At 45.1% G+C, this 20051-nt stretch overlaps 1 protein-coding gene across 10 annotated transcripts in view; it reads right to left on the reverse strand.

Annotated features, from left to right (window-relative positions):
• Nucleotides 1–752: 752 nt before the first annotated feature.
• Nucleotides 753–20051, reverse strand: part of GIT2 (GIT ArfGAP 2) — a 49283-nt gene continuing 29984 nt past the window's right edge. For 2 of the 10 annotated variants that reach the window (XM_044921262.1, XM_044921264.1), the window contains 5 exons: nucleotides 15991–16239; nucleotides 10180–10262; nucleotides 9398–9586; nucleotides 4788–4851; nucleotides 753–4047 (listed from right to left, as the gene is read on the reverse strand). In XM_044921262.1, coding sequence (XP_044777197.1) covers nucleotides 3835–4047; nucleotides 4788–4851; nucleotides 9398–9586; nucleotides 10180–10262; nucleotides 15991–16239 — 798 coding nt within the window. In that variant the 3' untranslated portion in view covers nucleotides 753–3834. Of the gene's footprint in view, nucleotides 4048–4787; nucleotides 4852–9397; nucleotides 9587–10179; nucleotides 10263–14288; nucleotides 14379–15990; nucleotides 16240–16868; nucleotides 17566–19828; nucleotides 19979–20051 lie in introns of those variants that run through there. The other 8 variants (XM_021703629.2, XM_044921261.1, XM_021703626.2 and 5 more) reach the window with 8 other exon arrangements.

Below are 20051 nucleotides of genomic sequence, written 5' to 3' on the forward strand. Positions count from 1 at the left end.
GGTGCAATGGCCTACAGCAGAGTGGGGGCCGCGGACTCCGGGAGCCTGGCTGTGGTCGGCGCGGGAGGCTGTGTTCCAGCGGGGCTGCGATGCTGGCGCCCGCAAGAAGCCCTCGCCTAGGAAGAACCTCCGGGCGTGAGCTGATGCGTCTGGGGCCTCAGACAAGCTGGCTCACACAGGGAGGATGCTCCACGTCCCCCAGCCTTGTTGCTTGGGAAGGCACCTGCGATGGCCAGGCCCTGCTCCTTCTTCTGTTTGAGAGAAGAGCCCCAAGTCACCCCCCTAGAGAACTGTTGGGGACTGAGGGTGGCCCCGATGAACCCAGGTATACCCCACCATCCCTGTGGGAACCTGCACAATGGGCCTGGCTCCAAGAGTTAGAAGACTGGTGGCCTTAAGAGACTAAACTAACCCCACAACCCCCTCACCTGGTAGAGGAGGTGAGGGTACCGGGCCTGGCTGGCTGTCGCTGAATTTGAAAAATTAAACTTTAGGAGTGAACACATCGTAAGATCAGTGGAATGGAGAATGGAGTGGAGTGATGTGTAATTTCTTTTGAAAGAGCTACCTGCTAATAAGCAGGAGGAAAAAGGTCATCATTCCTGTAAACGGACAAGAGACGCCAGGGTGGAGACATTCACTACATTCACTACTGTCTCATTAAAGATTACCTTACGGGAGGAGAACGTTCTTGAAACTTTGACAGAGAATCTGGTAACATCACCTAATTGCCAGGAAACAGAATTACCACAAAGACACTATAGAGTCTGTTTATTGCATAACTAGCAGGCACAAATTCCAAAACAATTTTACAATGCTTACAGGGTTGTACAGTAATTACAGGGGTAGAATGTACAAGAGACACAAAAAGTACAGATTAACGGGTGACATGGATAGAACACATTTGAACGAAAGGCATTTCGTTTTTCCTATGCAGCATCTTCTTTCATAAAAACAAGGGTGCCTTTCACAGGGACAGGGAGAGAAGGAACAATCTAGGATTGGAGAGCTCACAGCCGCTGTGGACAAACACATGCTCGTCTTGCTCTTGGTTCTGCAGCTTCAATCATTGGAGGAATGGGAGAACAGCTCCCAAGGTGTGCATCTGTGGTTCCAATTGTATGAAATGCCGTATTTGATCTTTGGGCCCGATTCCCTGTTCTTTGGCAAATAAGAACTATTTGCGTTCCGAGGCAGAGGAGGACTTCAGCTAAAGGAGCTTCGGGGCGGAGCAGTCTCCTTCGGCAAGTGTCAGTTTCATAAAGTGCACCTCCGTCTTATCAGCTTGTGGCGCGGGGATGGGGGGAGATTGGAGAACTAAGAGTAAAAAATGACTTTAGAGAACGTGGGCATTAGTGCAAGGCTATGGAACACATGTGCAAAAGGTGGTGAACGGCCGTCCAGACAAGGTGCCGCTTGCCAACGGGGCCGGGTCTCAGAAAAGGTGGAGGAAATATGCAGGGCAGCAGAGGGAGGCATCCCACTCCATCCAGAACTTCTCTCTGGAGTGTTGGCACTGTGGGTTCTCAGAGCAAACGCCTGCGGTGCTCTTACAGTTGGAAGTGCTCTCTGGTCCCCACACTCCTTGACTTTCTCTAGGGGCACAGAGACAAGGTCCTCCATCACTTGTCCTTGACTGTTCCAGAGAGGACGCTGCTGCACCCCCCGCAGACGATTCATTTAGAAGCCTGTCCTCCCTGGGAGGCCGAGGCACCAACTCAAGACGGCCACTGGGCCTTTCCTGAGGCCCCCGCATGGGCCCAACACGAGGGCAGGTGTTTGCAAGAAAGAGAAGGAGAGACAGCTAAGTATGTGCAGCATGCAAAGTTATCAGATGGTGCTTGAACTTAAGGTAGAAGGCATCCCCTCAGCATCCAACAGGAACATGGCACTTAGGATTATGCAGACAAGTGGATGAGTCTTTTGGAGATGTGGACCCTTTCCCCACGCTAGTCAGTGTAGCAAAATCCGGCAAAAGCATCCACACACCAGGACTTAGTAAACCAAACACCATCATGGTGCTTCCTTCACAACAGCATCCGGTCAAGCTATAAAGATGTTTGTGAGTCAAACAGTTCTGTGAAAATACAGGCTTATTTAGCACATATCTAGGCAACTGTGATTACTTTGACTTCGTCACGTGTATGAATGAGCACTATGGGACAGAATATACGGGTAAGATGAGGACTAAGAGCAACTTGACACAGGGTAGGCCTGGCCAGGGTATAGGTAAGGCTCAGAAGTAAAGCAGGTGTGGCCTTCCTACTGTGGCTGACAGGAGCCCCGGGCAGAGACTGTGGGCTGCAGCCTGGAGGCCATAGCTCACCCACACACGTGCTGTGACAATGTTTTGTCGCCGTTTATAAACAGAGAAATGGCACAAAAAATATCCATATTTCTGGTGTCTCTTAAAAAAAACAACAACAAAGTTCGGCCAACCCCAGGCCCTCTTTTCCACAAGGCAGCCTGGGTGGAACTGGGGAGCTGCTGTCCCTACTGGGTGTGCCACTTCTCCCCCACGGTCCTCTGGCCCTGCTCTGTACCTGGCCCACTTCATTCATCTCCATCGGTGCTGCCTGGCCCCTCCGGTCCACAAAACTGCGCAAGAAGCAGGGACAGGGATAGGCTTTAGCATTCAGAGCAAAAAAGGTCTTTTTAGTAGTTTAAAAACCAATGTCAGTATGTTCCAGAACTTAAACCTGTACTTTTGTAGTTTCGGGATAGCTGGCAGTCAGCTAGAGTACTCGCTGAGGAATTCGTGAAAGATGAGCTCTAATTTTAAAGTACCAGCGAGGTAATGGAGGAGAAATCATACTCAGATGACTGTATAAGCCTTACCTTATAAGAAGTCCTTAAAGGTGATGAGATGTGCCAAACAGGCCGTGTGAGGAAGCTTTAAATGGTTAGAGAAACCGAGTTCTGGGAGAGAGATACATTATGTCAGGGAGTAGGTGATTTCTCTTCCCACGGTTTATGGCAGTGATACCTGAATGGGGTGGCACAGAATTAGTTAGGGCTTGTGGGATCTGACTCCTTTTTGCCACACATTTGGAATGACACATCTGGTTTCCACAGGAAGGTGGAGCACTGAGCCATGTGTGATAACGTGGCCACGCTCCTACCTGGACAGGGCCAAATGACATGTGACGTGGGGGATGAGTGCTTATCTGGCACCATGGAGACCTCAGGATGATGGTAAAAGACACAGAGGATCCAGACCGAAACATCAAATAAAAGAACACCTAACAAGATAAAACAGTTAAAAGCAATGAAGCAGTTCATTGTTTCCTTCCAAGAGAGATAGTTATACTACTTTTAGAGAGGGGCAAAGTCCTTTCTCTACATCCATCCATGTTTGGAGACACCCCAAACTTTAGAGATTTTTGCACTAGGGCTGGAAAATACGCTTATTGCACAATGCTTGCTAGGGAACAGATGAGGTGGATTTTTTTTTTTTTAAACCCAACTCTCCAGAAAATGTTTCACTAAAAATCTCATTTATAATTTTAACCCTAAACGGGCAGTTTCAAAGGGATGGAAAAGTTCTAACAAACTTGAAACAAACTATGCATCTGGATGACTATGACCATCAACTCAACAGCACAACAGAACATCAGAGAGGAAACTGGCAAACAGGCACAAAATAAGGCAAGTGGGTTAAATTAATAGTCGAAAATTTGTTAGAAAACATGCAAAAATAATACTGAGTTTTTTAAAAAAAGTTTTAAACTTTCATTAAATGTTTGTTTCTGTAAAAAGTGGCAGAATTCCACATCTCAATTTGAAAGTGGACTTTAAAAAGCCTAGAAAATGCAAGGGCCGGCACTGAGCTGTTCAGTTGTTGTTCTCTTTGGTGGTGATGGTGACCAGCTGCTTGGCGGCCTTGGCAATGTCGTACGCACACTGGATGACCTGCTGCGTGACCAGCTGGATGTCTGTGGGCGGGCCGGGGTCCCCGGGGAGGGTCTTCTTGCACTCTGACTGGAGTCGGTAGGCACTGGATGTCAGCAAGCGCAGGGAAGTCCTCACCGTGTCAGACTTGGGTTTCTGAACAGAAGAACACAGTTGTCTGCGTGAGCTGTGCAGTGGACACCCAAGAGCAGGGACAACCGTTCTTGTGAGGACAGCTCAAGCTGTTCCACAGTGCACGGCAGTTTCATCGTGCCCTTTCTCAGTGGGGGTGCTCGGGACACGGCAAGCTGTGTGGCCCACATCGTGAGAGTGCTCGGTCAAAGGTCAAAGTGTACGCAGTGTCATTTTAGTAGGATATCCTATTCTGAGGTAGTTTTTGAAAAACAGTAGTAACCCACTCGGGTGAAATATTCCAGATACAATTTTATTCTATTAATGCTTTGCCTTTTAGCACTGGGCTCAAACATTCTTGCCTTATTAAAACCAATATTCACAGGGGTGCCTGGATGGTTCAGTCGGTTAGGCATCTGACTTTTGGTTTCAGCTCAGGTCATGATCTGATGGGTCCTGGGATGGAGCCTCGAGTCAGGCTCCTCACTCAGTGGGGAGTCTGCTTGAGATTCTCTCCCTTTGCCCCTCCTCCCCCACTCTCACGGACATGCGTATGCACTCTCTCTCTCGAATAAATAAATCTTTAAAAAACAACAAAAAAACCCCACCGATATTCATGTAGGACAAAGTGATTTCCGTGTCCTCTTTGACTGCATATTTAAAACCTGTGCTAAAAAAAGGTTAATATAATATCAAGGGTCCTGAAAAAATTTCTTTCAGTTCATTTAAAAGGATCTGTACCAAGTAAGTAGGAAGCGACTTACTTTGGGGAATAACGCTGCCATTTCAGTAACAGCTACGTGTATCCTCTCTGAGCAGGGGATATAGCTGCAAGAATATTGAAGAGGTTATTCAAGGACAGCAAAAGTACTGCAGAGATGGAGAGTACTCAGGGGCCAGAAGGCGCTCCATTTATATTCCCCCAGGGAAGGGGCTGAGGCTGCCGCCAGCCCACTGCGGATGCCACGCCAACAGAAGCAGGGTCCCCATCCTTTCCTGAAAGTTCATTCAATCTGCTACAAACAGTCTCCAGGTATGGAACGTGGACTAGCCAGGGGAAGCCACAGCCAGCCAGCCAGCCAGCCAGTCTATGACAACACTCATACCTCTTCCAGTGGGTCATTTGGTTCTCATGTGCTTCATCTTTCTCATTTCTTGAGAGAGAAGCAAGGATTTCCACACAGAGGCCACAGAACTTAAAAACACAGGACTGGGGCGCCTGGGTGGCTCAGTCATTAAGCGTCTGCCTTCGGCTCAGGTCATGATCCCAGGGTCCTGGGATCGAGTCCCACATCGGGCTCCCTGCTCTGCGGGAAGCCTGCTTCTCCCTCTCCCACTCCCCCTGCTTGTGTTCCTGCTCTCGCTATGTCTCTGTCAAATAAATAAATAAAATCTTTAAAAAAACAAAAACAAAAAACACAGGACTGAAAAAAAGTCCTTAAAATTAGAACCGGAGCCTCTATCTCGACACCCACATGTTGGTTAAAACCGACAGACATCTCTCAATTCCTTCTATCCAAATGCATCTCAACTGCTGGGGAATCAAAAAGCTTTACTTTGGGTAAAGAGAAAACACTGAGGTCCCCTCTTGTACTTGATCATTTACGCACTTTCTCATGAAGCTGCCATGACTCTGCTTGTAATAAAAGGCTAGGAGTACAGCCAGCACTTTCTATGCTTGCTTAATGAGCCCTAAGAAGACAAAGTGCATGGCTCTGCCTGTCCTCGTCCTTTCCTCCAGGTCACCTGGCATCCTAAGGGCCCCCTAAATGACAGTCGAGAGCTGGGCTTCAGGAGCACTGACGGAGAGCTTTGTTCCCATTTTTCAAAAGGGGAAACTGAGGCCTGGAGAAGCAGAGAATGTGTCCAAGGTCCTGCAGCTGGTGAGAGAGAGAGCCGGGCACAACCCCAACTGTCCAGCCCCCGAGCCTGGGCCCCTCAATGCCACACCACAGGCCTCTCCTGCTATCAGAGACACAATAGATTCACGCCTTTCTTTAGAGCAGGCCTCTTTCCATTCGTGACTGGTGACTGACTTCTTAGGTGAGGAAAACTGCAGGAACTGAGACTTGGGCTTCACTCAGGCTTCTTATTCTTGGCACTGTGATGTGCAGCATATGGGGCTGGTTCTCTGCACCTTCAAAATCTTAGGCTTCCGCCCTGAGTAGTATGTGTTACGAGGTCAAGAGACAGAGACACACTGAAGATGGGACTGAGCAACAGTTCTTAGCAAGCATGCTGCCACCTGGCCTTGGGTTCTGGTTTTAGGACACTGACCCACAGAGCCCAGGGGGGAAATGGGATATGAGAAAAGCTTGCTAGCAGCCTGTTTGTGGCATGGTAGGAAATATGGTGTGAATACACAGGTGTGGCCTTCCACAAGCACCCATGTGGCTGTGTTTTAAACTTTCCCTTCCAAGACAGGGAATGAAATCTTGTTCGGCATCCAGCTTTGCACTTAAAGCCCTCAAGTAAAATTCTTTCTCCATTTTTTAAGTCATAAAGTTGGCTTCTGCTTAAACACTGTCATAACAAGCAACCCTGTATTTCATCTTTGTAAGAAATCTAGTCTCAAAACTATTTTAATTAAGACTGGCTACATTTTAATTAAATCATTGTATCTTAAGAAAGTGGTTTTTATATTATCCCAAAATACCTTCAAATGGGCAATCCTGACATTTACCTTTGTGAGCAATTAAAACCATATTCCACATGGTAACAAAAAAGCCAAGGCAGAGGGAGTCACTTCACTTGTGTATGAAGGAAGGGGCAACAACCCATTTGGTCACACACTCAGGGAAAAAGGCTGTGTCTATGGCAACCACTGTCTCAGGCACCAATCTTACTTGAACCAATATGTCCATTAATTACACGTTAACAGAGAATCACACCTGAGAGTTTTCTGCTTACAGTTTTCATTTTGACCCAGAAATATAATTCAACCTTCCCCCTGCTACACAGAAGACAATTTTCCTAAGGACACCTCCCAAAAACTCACTCAGTACAAAATACTTTAGGAAGTCCCCAATGAGCCACAAAAGAAAGCACATGCAGATTAATGAGAAAGTCATCCTTCTCCTCGCTCGGGGAGAGTTCATGTTCACAACTTCAAGCTGTTATCTTTCCTCAAAAAAGGCTTCTGTGCATAATATGTAGTACTCCTGAGTTGTGTGATTGTGCGTGCATGTGTGCATGTATGAGAGAGAGACAGAGACAGGCAGGGAGTGGGGCTGGAGGCCCAGGGGAGGAACCAGGCTGAGGCAAGGTCAGGGGCTGTGGGCAGCTTGCCTGGCTCAAGGCACCAGGGCAAAGCCTGAATGTGTCTGCGTAGGCTGCTGGTCTACTTAGGATGAGCATAAGTGACAGATGAATAAGAGGAGAAGGCACGGGTTTAATCACTACACTGCAAAATTATAAAGTGTCTTGTACATGTAAGTAACCAGAGATTTTAGAACACTGAACAATTCATAAAACATAAATTCTCTAGATCAATTCCAATTTAAACTGAAAGAGTAAACTAATGATTAAACTCTGCATCATTCTCTCATGGTCTTAAAAAAATCAGATTGTAACGCTTTTGAATGGGTTTGTACATCTTTAAAAAAAAAAAGAAAAACAAGCACCTTATTGTGATCTCTGAGGCCAAAAACGGCCTCCAGGCAGGTATTTCTATTTTTGACAACTACCAAAGAGAACAGTAGAATGTAAACATCTTTTTTTTGTTTGAAATACAAGCATGGCACTTCAGAACTGGAGTAAATGAAAAGCGCAGCCTGTTGTTGACCGGTGGGAGAGCCCTGGGGAGGGAGGCCACCTCGGTGTCGGGAGCCCGTAAAAGACTGCCCTTTGGAGCGCTGTAACACACCCTGCTTTATGCAGGGAGCTCCTGAAGTTGCTTGCTGCCAAGGCCGTGGCGCCGAGCAGAGGGACTGAGCACCTGCAGCTCGTGAGGCATGGGGGTGTGTGACAGAGAGGCTGCCTGGAAGGAGGGGGATGAACAGCCCTGTAATTCTCATGGAAGGAGGCTGAGCAATGGCCTTCCTCTTTTCCTCCGAGGATCCTCCAGCAGTCCACCTGGGAAACCGAACTCTCATCCCTCACCACTGTCCACTCCTCTCCCGCTGAGTGGAAGTAGTGACCCTGGGGGAAGTCGGGAGTTGTAGAAAAAGGGAAGGAGGAGAGAGGAGCCTAGCCTGGCAGTGCCGGGAACACAGAGAAGGCAAAAGATGACTGGGCATCTTTATGCGGCATAAGCGAACAGGGAGGACCAAGTAGGAGCAGTACAGTGTTCCTGGAACAACCTCTGTGGGCACACTGCCCGCAACGGAGCTCTTCGCCGGGGCGCCACACTCTGCTGACCCACGGAAAACAGTGAGATTGCTCGGGGCTTGTGACTGCCTCTGCTGCTTTCGTAACTCAGTGGGAGGATGTTACACATTCCACGAGTGTGTCTAGACTCGGCTGGCCACGTGAAACTCGGATGTCACCCAGAGCAGTTAACAACTCACCAGAAGTTCTCAGAGAATTCATGCTCAGGGAACAAAAGAATGAGCTGAAACAAGAGCCAGTCCCTTCTTCACCGTAAGAAATAACTCTGCAGGCACCTGGGGGGCTCAGTGGTTAAGCGTCTGCCTTCGGCTCAGGTCATGATCCCAGGGTCCTGGGATCGAGTCCCACATCGGGCTCCAGGCTCCGCGGGAAGCCTGCCTCTGCCTCTCCCCCCTGCTTGTGCTCACTCTCTCGCTGACAAATAAATAAATAAAATCTTAAAAAAAAAAAAAAAAAAAAACTCTGCAGGATGTGGTTCTGCTCAGAGTAAGATGACTGTTATTTCAGGAGCACAGAATTATTTGGGTGTCAATTAGATTCACTTTTATTTGTAAACGCTTTGTTTCCTAGATGGTCACACATGCTGCGCACGTATACACACATACATGCATGAAAAGGAGACCTAAGAAATAAGTTCATATCAGGATACCTTTTAAGTCAGACAACTCTGCTCTAGCTAGGGAGACCACAGGGAGCACAGGGGCTGGAACAATCAAGTGCAAGGTCTAAGGTAGCTTCTTTCTTTCCTCTCGCCATCGGCACCAGCAATATCACTAACCCTAAATAGGCAGCAGTTCTATTTCTAGAGGCATCTGTTTCCAGAGGACTTCGTAAGAACACAGAAAATGGAAAATAGCATGTAAAAAACAAAAAAACACCGAAATTTACAAGTTTGTTCTTAAGCCTGTTATGCCAACCTGAAATTTTCAAAAAACCTTAAAAAGATCAGCATACTGAAAAAAAAAAAAAATCCCTGTTCATAATGGAGCAGCATCTCTTCCAGAGCAGGTACACTTTTCCAGGCAGAATTTTCCAACCCCCTTACCTGTCATGTTTATTTTCTTGAGCTGCTCTTAAGAGCTCCTGTATGTTTTTGGTGATCTGCTCAGTTTTCCTGATGACGTCTTCCGTGCTGGGGAGGATGGGGCTTGGGGCTGTGTGGGGTTCCGCTGTATCCGGTACTGAGCCATCGCCTTGCCACACCATACTCCTCTGCCTTCCCTTTCTGCTTGACCTGTGACCATCAAAGAAGTGGCTAAATGTGACAGGTGCTTATTAGCTGCTTCTCTGGTTCTAGGAGCCAGTGCATGTGCATTTGCTGAATGCATGAGCTGGCTGCTTTTGTGGTTTCCTTTATCCTGTCTGGCAGGAGACTCACGGTGAGGCTGTTTCCTCAACAGGCAGCCATAGCTCACATGGCAGCTGCTACCACGGGGCTGGAAGTTATGACTCTCAGAGAAAGGGTAAAGACAGGGAAAGGGAGGAAACAAGTGGAACAGCGAGGGTGTGTTGTTACAAAGCCATCCTTAAGAAAGCTCAACCCTTGGGCTGCAAATGTAGAATGTGACCTCACGCTGACTTAAGAGTACTGATTTTAAGCACATTACAGCCACTCAGAGACGTGTATAATAGGCTGGTAAAAGAAAACCAGGCCCCTGGGGTAATAATAGGATAAGAGGTTGAACTATGAACTTAGGCTTCCATGTTTTACGAGCTCATGGGTCTGAAAATAGAGAGGAGGCACGCGGGGGATAAAGTGCGTCTCCTGAGCACGGCTGCTAGGTCTCGGGTTCGAGAGCCCGCCCCAGGGCAGTCCTGCAGGTGTACCCCGTGTCGTCTGGGTCCGTGTCATTGGGGGTGTTGTCGTAGTCACTTTCAGGCGTGCTGTTCTGCTTCTCCAGCCTGGATGCCTGTAAGAAAGAAAGGCAACACCCGTTAGTGTTGAGCCCGACACATTTGGGAGCCTTGCCTAGGAACTGTTACTGGTTACACTATGTGGCCTCCAGGTCCCAGATCTCCAGGAGCCAACCCTTTATTGAAAATTTAGTAAAAGTTGAATAGGAGATCCAGAAAAGATTTCTCTCCCTCTTGGCACCATTTTCTTCTTAGCTCAGTGGCAACTTCATAAACAGATCCCCAGTATAAACTAACGCAGACAGGCAAAAGCAACACACCCACATTTAGTTCTCTAAGGAATATGGAATTTAACCATAATACAATGCACACAGGCCAGCACTTACATACCTAAGACCTTCGGTGCTGGAAACCAGCTGCAGATTATCTAGTCTAATACCAGATGAGAAAACCAAGGGCCATAAGAGCTGGGGGACAAAGCCAAGGCCACAGAGTCAGCAGAAAACCAGCACCAAGAACCTAGGTCCTGTCTCCTACTATCTCCAGTATTCCATGCCTGGGGCCCTGAGGATTGTCACTGCTCAAAACACTTAGGGCTCTCCAAGAACTGTCCTCAGAGACAGTTGGTATGAGCCACACAAGAAAACCAGTATTATTAATTTACTGCTGCATGTTGTTTGTGAACCAAAATGGATTAACCCAGCGTGACACTTGGTTTCCAACAACTTTTATGTTTCCCAAAACATCTATCCCTTAAAATATAAATACTTGATGCAATTGTGGAGATTAAAAAATGAAACACAGATTCAAAAGAGGAATCCTAAAAATGTTTTGGGCAAACGTCAGCACAGCGAAGCATAGGGTCTTCCAGGGTGACCAAATTTGGAGGGGACCACATGCCCTTGAAGGGAACTATGTTAGTTCTGGAGTGTTTAATAAAAATGATCTTCCCTCAGTATTTATTTTACCCACAATGTTTGGGAATTTCTTCATCTAGAAGTCAGTGGAAATTGATTCAAAACCTAATTGGATCACCTTGCAAAATACAAATATGAGCTATTTCTACCTTTATCCCTTGAGTTTAATCCAATCCAAGTTACTCAAAATATGTGACTAAGGAATTTTACTGATGCTGCAATAAAATGTGGCTAAAGATATGGCTGTAAATTAAGATCCTTGTTCAAACCTATGGAGACTTTGTATCTTCATCCAAAAGAATGGCTAGCATAGAGTAGGCCAGTTTAAGAGTCTATATGAAGTCTAATTATTTGCTCCTTGCTGGTAATGCTGCTTGGCCCTCCGAAGGCTCGATGCAGACCTGCAAGGCTGCCAGCCCCCAGGTGGGGAAAGACTCCTTATTCATGCCATATTTGGCTTCACTCTCCCCCCATGGCCTCCCTTTCCCCTCCCAGGGCAAAGGCTGGCCCTTCCACCGTGTGCTGAGGTTTTCCCATATTTCTGAGTGCTCTTACTTGGTTCTAGCCATTCTAATATAAGACGCTTGCTGGGCTCCTAAAATTCAATGTGAACTCATGCTCTGTCCACTCAAATTCATCTGGCAAATGATTTAAAGTGTTGGCTTGGAGCCATGTGGAGAGTCTGTACAGCTAAGTTCTATAAAATCTACTATAACCTTCCAGATCCCTGTGTTTACATCTCCTACCAGTAAGCAGTTCTGTTTTACCTGCTGCCTTATTCTGACCTGGCTTTATGAACCCGTCAGTGAGTTACTAGACACTAGAAGTGTAGCTGGAAGACCAAAGCTAGGCACTGTACCCTGTGCAGGGAACAGGGAAAGCAGGCTCTTCTAGAGGTGATCTTAAAAAAGCTCCCCCAAAACAAACAAACAAAAATACCCCATCTTACCTTTCACAGGGAATGCTTATTTCCTTTAGTTTTTATATACACATGCACATACACATGGATGAGTGTTTGTATGTGCAGGTGTGTCCGTGTGTGTACACACACACATGCACATACAAAAATGAATACGTAAAAAACTTGCATTTAAATAATTATTCTAGAAAATTCATCCAGAGCTGCTCCAGTGGAAAATCTAGAAAACAGAATTAAACCCAGAAAATCTCACATCTTTATAATCAATCTTTTTGCTTTCCTTGATGTAAATGTGATAATTACAAATCAAATGCATTACCCCACAATGATCGAAAGTACCAGGTTTCATTTAAACATTTTAGAAGAGTAACAGCTCATATATCCAACAAGTACTCAGGAAATGTTCCTCAAGCCCAGAAAACAACATATAGCAATAACCACCCGGGAAATCAGTTACTTACACAGTATTTCATCGTTGTCAACAAAAGCATGGTACAGGATTTCAAATTAGCCAGCATTTAATTTTATGAAAATTATTGTAAACATGCAGAGCTAAGATTAAGACCTATTAGTTAAAGTGCTGCTCTCTCAAAGCTGTTAATAGAAAAGTTACCTTATAGCTGGTGCTGGTTCAGTTTACTGAACAGATTTGCAGTTTTCTCTGAATAGAGACATGCCATAAAAGCCTAAACCCATGATGAAGCTGTCAGGAACAATCAAGATTATCAGTTTAAATGACATAACTGTTAATCTTGTATAAACTTGTCTCAGCAAGCAGTCCCTGCCAAGGATTCTCAAAACTACCAAAGAAGATAGGTATTTTTTTCTTTTTAAACAAATTTCACAGTGGGCAAAGAAGGTTTACGTGACTCTTACTAGCAAAATTTCAAATGAGTGGTTTCATTTCTCTTTATCTGTCCCTTAGTTTTAACTGAAAAATTACAATAAAAACATTGCAGTTCAGTGTCAGAACTGTTCAGAAGACTAAGTATCACACAAGAATGCCTTTTAATAGACTACCTCCAAGTGCGGAAGAGAACCGCCACAGGGCCTCGATGAGCCATGGGGCACTGGCAGTGGCAAGGAATGACTCTGTCGTTCTTACTGATGTGGCGGGAATGGAAAAAAAGCCTCCTGCAGACCCCACCCTGTCTGTGAGGGCAGTGCCTCACCCACGGCCACCTTCCCGCCTCTCAAGCTGGATCACACTACCCTTCTGTTAAAGCAAGAGTGCGCCATGACCTGAACACAGGTCTTCCAAGCTTGTACACCCTCTCCACTGCTTTCCAGCTTGACATCATGCACTCTTTGTGCAGGGAAGGATTTTTTTTTAAAGTAGACTCCACCACACCCAGCGTGGAGCCCAGTGGGGGGCTTGAACTCATGCCCCTGAGATCAAGACCTGAGCTGAGATCAAGAGTTGAACGTTTAACCGACTGAGCCCGCCAGGCGCCACAGGAAAGGATTTTTTAAATTGACAATGCCTTTGGGAGCAGGAATGTCACCTAAGTCCCTGGGACACTCTGACTTACCAAAAGGTTGGGTATAGAAGAGGCGCTTAAGACTGTTGTCTGCCTACTCTAAAAGGGGCTCACCTGAATCACATATTGTTATAGGGAATGTAAATTATACATCAGCAAGCGGGACTCAACCAACTCATTACGTGAACGGCTCTGTACTAGCAGCCGCCTACACCTCCAATTCCTCCAATGCTGGCACGTGTTGCAGTTCCGACGCAGGACACAGGGACTGCAGAACCTGGGTGTGTCAGGTATGGCTTGGACATAAAAAGTGTCAACAGGCAAAACAATACAAAATAATAAAGCATGGTGTCTTAGTGTTTCAGTTAGCCCAAATATCCTAGTGTTAATCTGACAACTGTTACTCTGGACAAATTTGACACAGTGGCCCTATTATAGTATTTAACCAGCAGCCAGCTAATTGTTTTTGATTGTTTAAAAAGACAGTATTGCTCTGAATAAATGTTATAGGGTGCATTGCAAACTTTGTTAAATATTAAGTGAAATGGAGCAATGTGGGGTTAGACAAAAGGGAGACCACCTCCTACAGACATGCGTGTGTGCATGCGTGTGCACACGCCACTGTGCTGAGACACCTGGGGGAAGCACTGCCTCATGCAGGACAGAAGGGCAGTTAGTGGAGGGACAGGAGGGCCAGGAGAAGCACAAAGCGCCCAGGAGCACTGCCCCTCCTCCAGACAGCAGACCGGTCAGAGTGTACTTAACCCTTCGGGCGCTTTCGTCCCTCGACCAGGAAAGTGTGGAGGGGAAGGAAGGCAGAGACGAAGAGGAGGTCACAAGCGCACTCCTCCCGATCTGGAAGGGGAAAAAGAAACACACTCGGGAAAATACAAAACAAACAAAAGACCCTACGCCTCCTTTACCCAGGGCTTCCCAGTAAAAGAATCCTAAAAACAAACTCACTCTGTGAGATCAATGCTGAAATTTCTGTGACGGGCAGGCTCAGTGCCATGCTAGATGATGACAGGTCCCCAGAAATGTTTACTCCTTTAGTGAGATGCCTCCCAGAAATTACTTGGAATTTATAAAGCTACTTTTCCATAAGAGAAAAGGTAACACCTAGCATAATTTGTTAATTTTGTCAGATAGTCTTAAACGAATGTTTGTTTTTTAATCATGATATACTTGAAATAAGAAACTATATGAATGGTTCAGTTGGTATAGGTTATTAAGCTACTCCAGTACAGATACAGAACTTTAGCAATAAAATGACATTGCATTCTAAATGTTTCTAAAATTACAAAGTATACTGTGAAAACTGACAAAAGTTGCTTTTCCTAACTTTTGTTTTCAGTTATACAAAAATAAGATCCTTAAGTTAGTTCAATGGCATTTCCATTACACCAAATGTACCAAATCAATTGCCTTAGAATGTTTTAGCCCAAACAACTTAAGTTGAAGTAACGGACCCCCAACTACAATATAACAACACTGAAATTTTACCACACTGAAGCCTGACAAAATTAAACTAAGTTTTAATTTACTAGACCATATCCTTTACTCTGCATTTACTCTGAGAATTTTTTGGAAACTCCTATAAAATCTGACTGAAGAAATAACAACTTTCATGTTCAAAAAAGATAAATACTACTCTCTGAAAAAGTGTAAGTTCCAAATGTCTGTAACATTTTGTCAAAAGATGGGTTTTTTAAATAAATTAATCCAAAAGAAATGTAACATTTGAAAACCTCACAACACAATACTTATTCCGTTGTAAAACAAGGTGGTTAGCAGCCTGTTACAGAATGCAGTCTTTGGCATACAATACTTGTAAAATCGGTATAGAGGTTTTACATTTCCCTTTAATGAAATGACAGAGCAACACTGTCTCCATGAAGGGAAGGAGGGGGATGCAGAAGCTAAGCAAGCAGGCTGACCACACATGGAGAGGCTGCGGAGGCCTGGAGGCTTCCAGGCCTACCCTGCACACCCAGGCCGCAGACACACCTGCTCCACCGGGAGGGGCAGAGAGGCACTCTGAATTCTAAGGGCTCCATTTCACAGAGGGGCACCTATCTGTCTACCTCAAAGAAGATGGCACTTACTTTTGCTGGTGACCTTTACCATTTGTTTTTGTTTTTAGAAGTCGGGAAGAAAGCTTATTACAAAAAAAGTTCCAGTACTGACTGGCTGGGAAAGATATTATGGATATGAGGGAGGAAAGGGCGGGGGGGCTGAACAGGAGCCAGAATCCTGAACTTTGTTGGAAAACTTTCCGCCAACGGCCCTGTCTGCCTGTGGGAGTATAACAAGCATCTGTTGACATGTTAATACAGCAAACACAAGGATAACTCTCCTAGCCCAATTTGGCAAAGCAGAGACACAGGGATCTGCAGGTTCAGAGAGGGAGTGCAGGAGTCAGGCTGGACAGAGAGTGAACAGCGGAAGCGCCAGTGGTGTTACTTACGTGCGCGGGGAAAGGCTGGAGTCTCGTCCTGCTCTCTTCGGGGTGGTTCACTTCTCCCATTGGGAGATATGGTTTCTGACCTGATCCCGTCTCGTACATGGACATGGGCCTACTGCCCCGGGCAGACGGACGTCGCTTTAAGGAAGAGTGGTTGGAAGTGTCTGTATACTCAGAACCAGTTTGCACCTGATATATATTGGTTGTGGCCTGTTTCCTGAGGTTCGAATTTTCACTCTGGAGTGTTTGAAGCTGAAAGAAATGTTTGGCAGTGGGACGGTGTTTTTCTATAGCAAGCAGAAAAAGCAAACACCAAGTAAACGCATACAACTACCAGCTTTAAACAGTAAGAACAGTAACAGCTAGCTGGGTTGAAAGTTACAGGCAACCTACAAACAAGAACTCGCTCTCCTAGAATGAGTGACACGCAATCAACTCACTTCATCACTCAAGCAAATTAAACAGGCTTGATTTCTCATTGCAGAAAGGTTACAGTTGGGACTTTTAAAAAACGAAATGTCTAACCACTTAAAAACTGGTCATGGTGGGCCTGGGAAATGTTTGCAGGCGAGCCAGACTCTGGATTCTTCTAAGGCTGTTTCAAGCAAGAGCTTGAGATCATGAAGATTTAGGTAACCTGCTTTTCAAATGAGCCCTGAGCAATTTGCAAATGCCAAAAATGCCAGCAGACACCATGGAAGCAGCACAAAGATAACCAGAGTTGCTTTGCAAAGCAAGAAAGACAGTGAAGTTCAGCTTATGAAAAATCAGATGGGCTACTGCTTCCCAAAAAGCCAACAAGAAAAATTATGATCAACAAATTTTTATTACAGAATACTCTTGATATTCCAAACAATTTAGAACTTTTTAAAAAAGAGGGAACCAAATCATGGTAAGTTTGCTATATTAACATATCACGAAGAAAACTGGAGGCCTATCGAACTACGTTAACATCTTCATCTGAATGCTCCACGTAGCACGCGTCTTCCCTCTGGTGATCAATCAGCTTTGAGCCAGGGCCGGAATATTTGGCCTCTCTCTCTCCTTGGGCTTTGTTAACCAAAAACACAACCTCGGGTGTCGGCTTTAAATACTCTAATCTGCCTGGCACCACCCTATTTTAGTTAGAGGCTGTCACTTGGAGACCCTGATTGCTCCTTCCATTCCTCACATGCAGGCTGCTTCATGGTGTTTGATGAATTAGTTAAGGGATCAGCAAGGAATCGTGTTACTCCTTAGCGTCTGGCATCTGAAATACAATTAACTGAGTCCCGTCTGCACGGTGTCCTTTCCCTCTGGTGCTCCTTCATCTTCCGTGACATTTTATAAGCTGGGTGTGGTGTAAGTTCAGCTGTCTACTCTTTGACAGAGACTGTAAACTCTGACCAAATTCCCCACCAGGGCCAAGGCTTAAGTCCGCAAGCAAACGTATTTGCACCAGAAGATCATTACTTTTTCAATAGCAAACCCATTCAGTGTTAGGAGTTACTTTCAATTTTTATTTAGAAAGCACCGATCTGTGAATAATACACCAATAGTGGCTGCTCCTCTTCATTAATTAGCATCTTTTCCAAGCAACTGTTAAATATGAAAGATCAGATACAAATCATGCTACTTTGTCAACTATATAGATACAAAAACTTTTACCTAATTTTGAAATAAAACCAACACATCTTTGAAAAATAAGCAAATTCTATATACTTTATAGTAATAGTGCCAAATTTTGGGGACAGTCTGATTTATACTGCCTCTGCCACAGAAACACCCTCACTTCTGTTTTTTCCAAGTATGATCCACTAAGGAGTGACAGAGTGCTTCTACACCACAAAGGCTTACAGGGTTTAACTTCTATCTGCGACTCATTTCCCAAAGAAAGAACAGCTGCAAAGTGACAAGCAGCCACTGAAAATTCCTACATTCCAGGATAGAGACAAGCATAAGGTGCCTGTCAAACTATTTATTAGGGAGCCCATGTCCTAAAGTGAAATGGACACAGTCCGGAGAGTGAGAAGCAAAAGTGACACATGCCCCTTCACGAACGACTAGGGTGTCTGGTCACGTGCCTATGTAAAAACCTTCTCATAGAGTTTTTCAGATAACGCCTTGAAATCTGAAACTTCATCTTAACACTTGTCATGCCTCTAAAACATCCAGTGCAGATTTTACTTGAATGTGTTTGATGAGCACGAGTTCCTTGTCTTGATTTTAAAAAATTTTAGTCCTTAGTATTGAGAGAGATGTCCTAGAATAAATGTGATTGATGCTGATCTTAGTAAGAATCAGACTATACATGTTTGTTTGGAAGGAGTGTAACAGGAAATGAGAAGTGAGTGAGGAGGTAATTCAACAGCTCCAGAAATGAAAAGCATTTCTAAGAATTGAGATAATCCATGAGCAATGGTAAATAATTTCACTCTGCATTTCTTAAGGCTCAAGATGTTTGCTTTCAGAGATACGAGGTTATCTCTGGTGATTTCTACAAATACTAAAGGAGCATTATAGCAAAAAAAAAAAAAGTGATACTTAGCAGACTGATTTACATTGGCAAAGTCAGCATGTTTCAGAAAAAGTCACCTCAACAAAAATTATTAGTTCAATTAATGGGACAAACTGTAATTCATTAAACAAAAGATATTTCAGAAAAGACAGAAGTGCAAGCCCTGTCTGATACAGAAGGGCTCTTGGTCTGCCCTGTTCACGGCTGCACACCAGCCCTAGATGGGACCAGGCTGGCCCAGAACAAGGGGTGAATTAAAATCTGGTTGATCATCAGGCAGTATTATAGGTTTGGGGCCATATATCTAAAAAAAATCATCTAGAACTCCACACCAAAAGAATCCTAGACCAAGCCCCAGGCGAGAGTACACTGCAGTGTCCTTCCCTGACAGGCAGAGGGGACAGACCTCCTTCTAGTTCCCTGGGCTTCCTTTAGGGGACACAATTGGGAAGGACCCAGCTGCACAGAGAGTGCACCTTGTCCTCTGTTCTTGATAATGATTCTGAAACATCACTCTTCAAATGGCAGAATTAAGACACAGGTACATACTTCGTTTTGTTTCTGTTTAAGGGAAGTGCACAAAACCTCAATTTGGAGAACTGAATGACAGGGACAGCCGTCTCATAGTTACATACACAATTTCCCTCTTAAGCATATTCCTTGCTACGCGTAGCCACACTCTTTTTAGGGATTAATATATTCATATATTTCTGACTCTCCCAAAAGGCAGCAAACGAGAAAATGCCGGGCAAATGGGATTGTCTCTTACTAGTGTACAGTTCTCACTAGTGCAAACGAAAATGTTTTCTTATACTTACAGAGTCCCTACTCTGTGGCGGGCCCTGCTCTAGGCTCTGAAAACATCATAAATTAGTAAGTACTGGTGAAAAACCAAGCGGGGACGTGGGACAGAGCTGCCAGAGCTGGGTAACAACCGAGAATATGAGTGAGCAGAGATGGCACCCTCTGCACGGAGCGCTGAAAAGCACAGACACCTGTTCGGGGCTTCTACCTGCTCTGTCTTCGTGGTGTGATTCTTTAGAAGGAGCAGTAGGAAGGGGCGCACCCACACTCTCAGGAAGCACGGCATACTGCAAGGGTGGTTGCCACCAGGTTGCTCTGTGCCAACCGCCTGGGAAACTTACTCTGGATTTATTTCTATTCAAAACCACTTCATCTGAAATATCCAAATACATACTGCTTCCAAAAAGCTTGGACCAAAGGTTTTTAGGTCTGTTACAATAACTGCTTCTCTCCCCTTTGCCCATCAGCATTGTGCCTGGGATTCTTCCTTATACTACGGGGTTAAAGAGTCAATCATCCTGGCATTTATTAACGTGTTACCTTTTTCTGCATAATTCTCAGCTCGTCACTCAAGTTGTTATTCACCTTCATTAGCTGTTGTATCTTGGCCTCAGAAGCCACTAGAGCGTTTTTGACCTCCATAAATTCCTGCACAGTGACTGGTCCATCTGATAAATCTGAATCTAGGCTCTAAAAATAAATTGGGGAAAATGTTCACAATCTGAGATGATGATAACATTCAAGACTCACAGCTAAAGAATTT

The sequence above is a fragment of the Neomonachus schauinslandi genome, chromosome 14 (assembly GCF_002201575.2).
Source record: "Neomonachus schauinslandi chromosome 14, ASM220157v2, whole genome shotgun sequence".
Taxonomy (NCBI): Eukaryota; Metazoa; Chordata; class Mammalia; order Carnivora; family Phocidae; genus Neomonachus; species Neomonachus schauinslandi.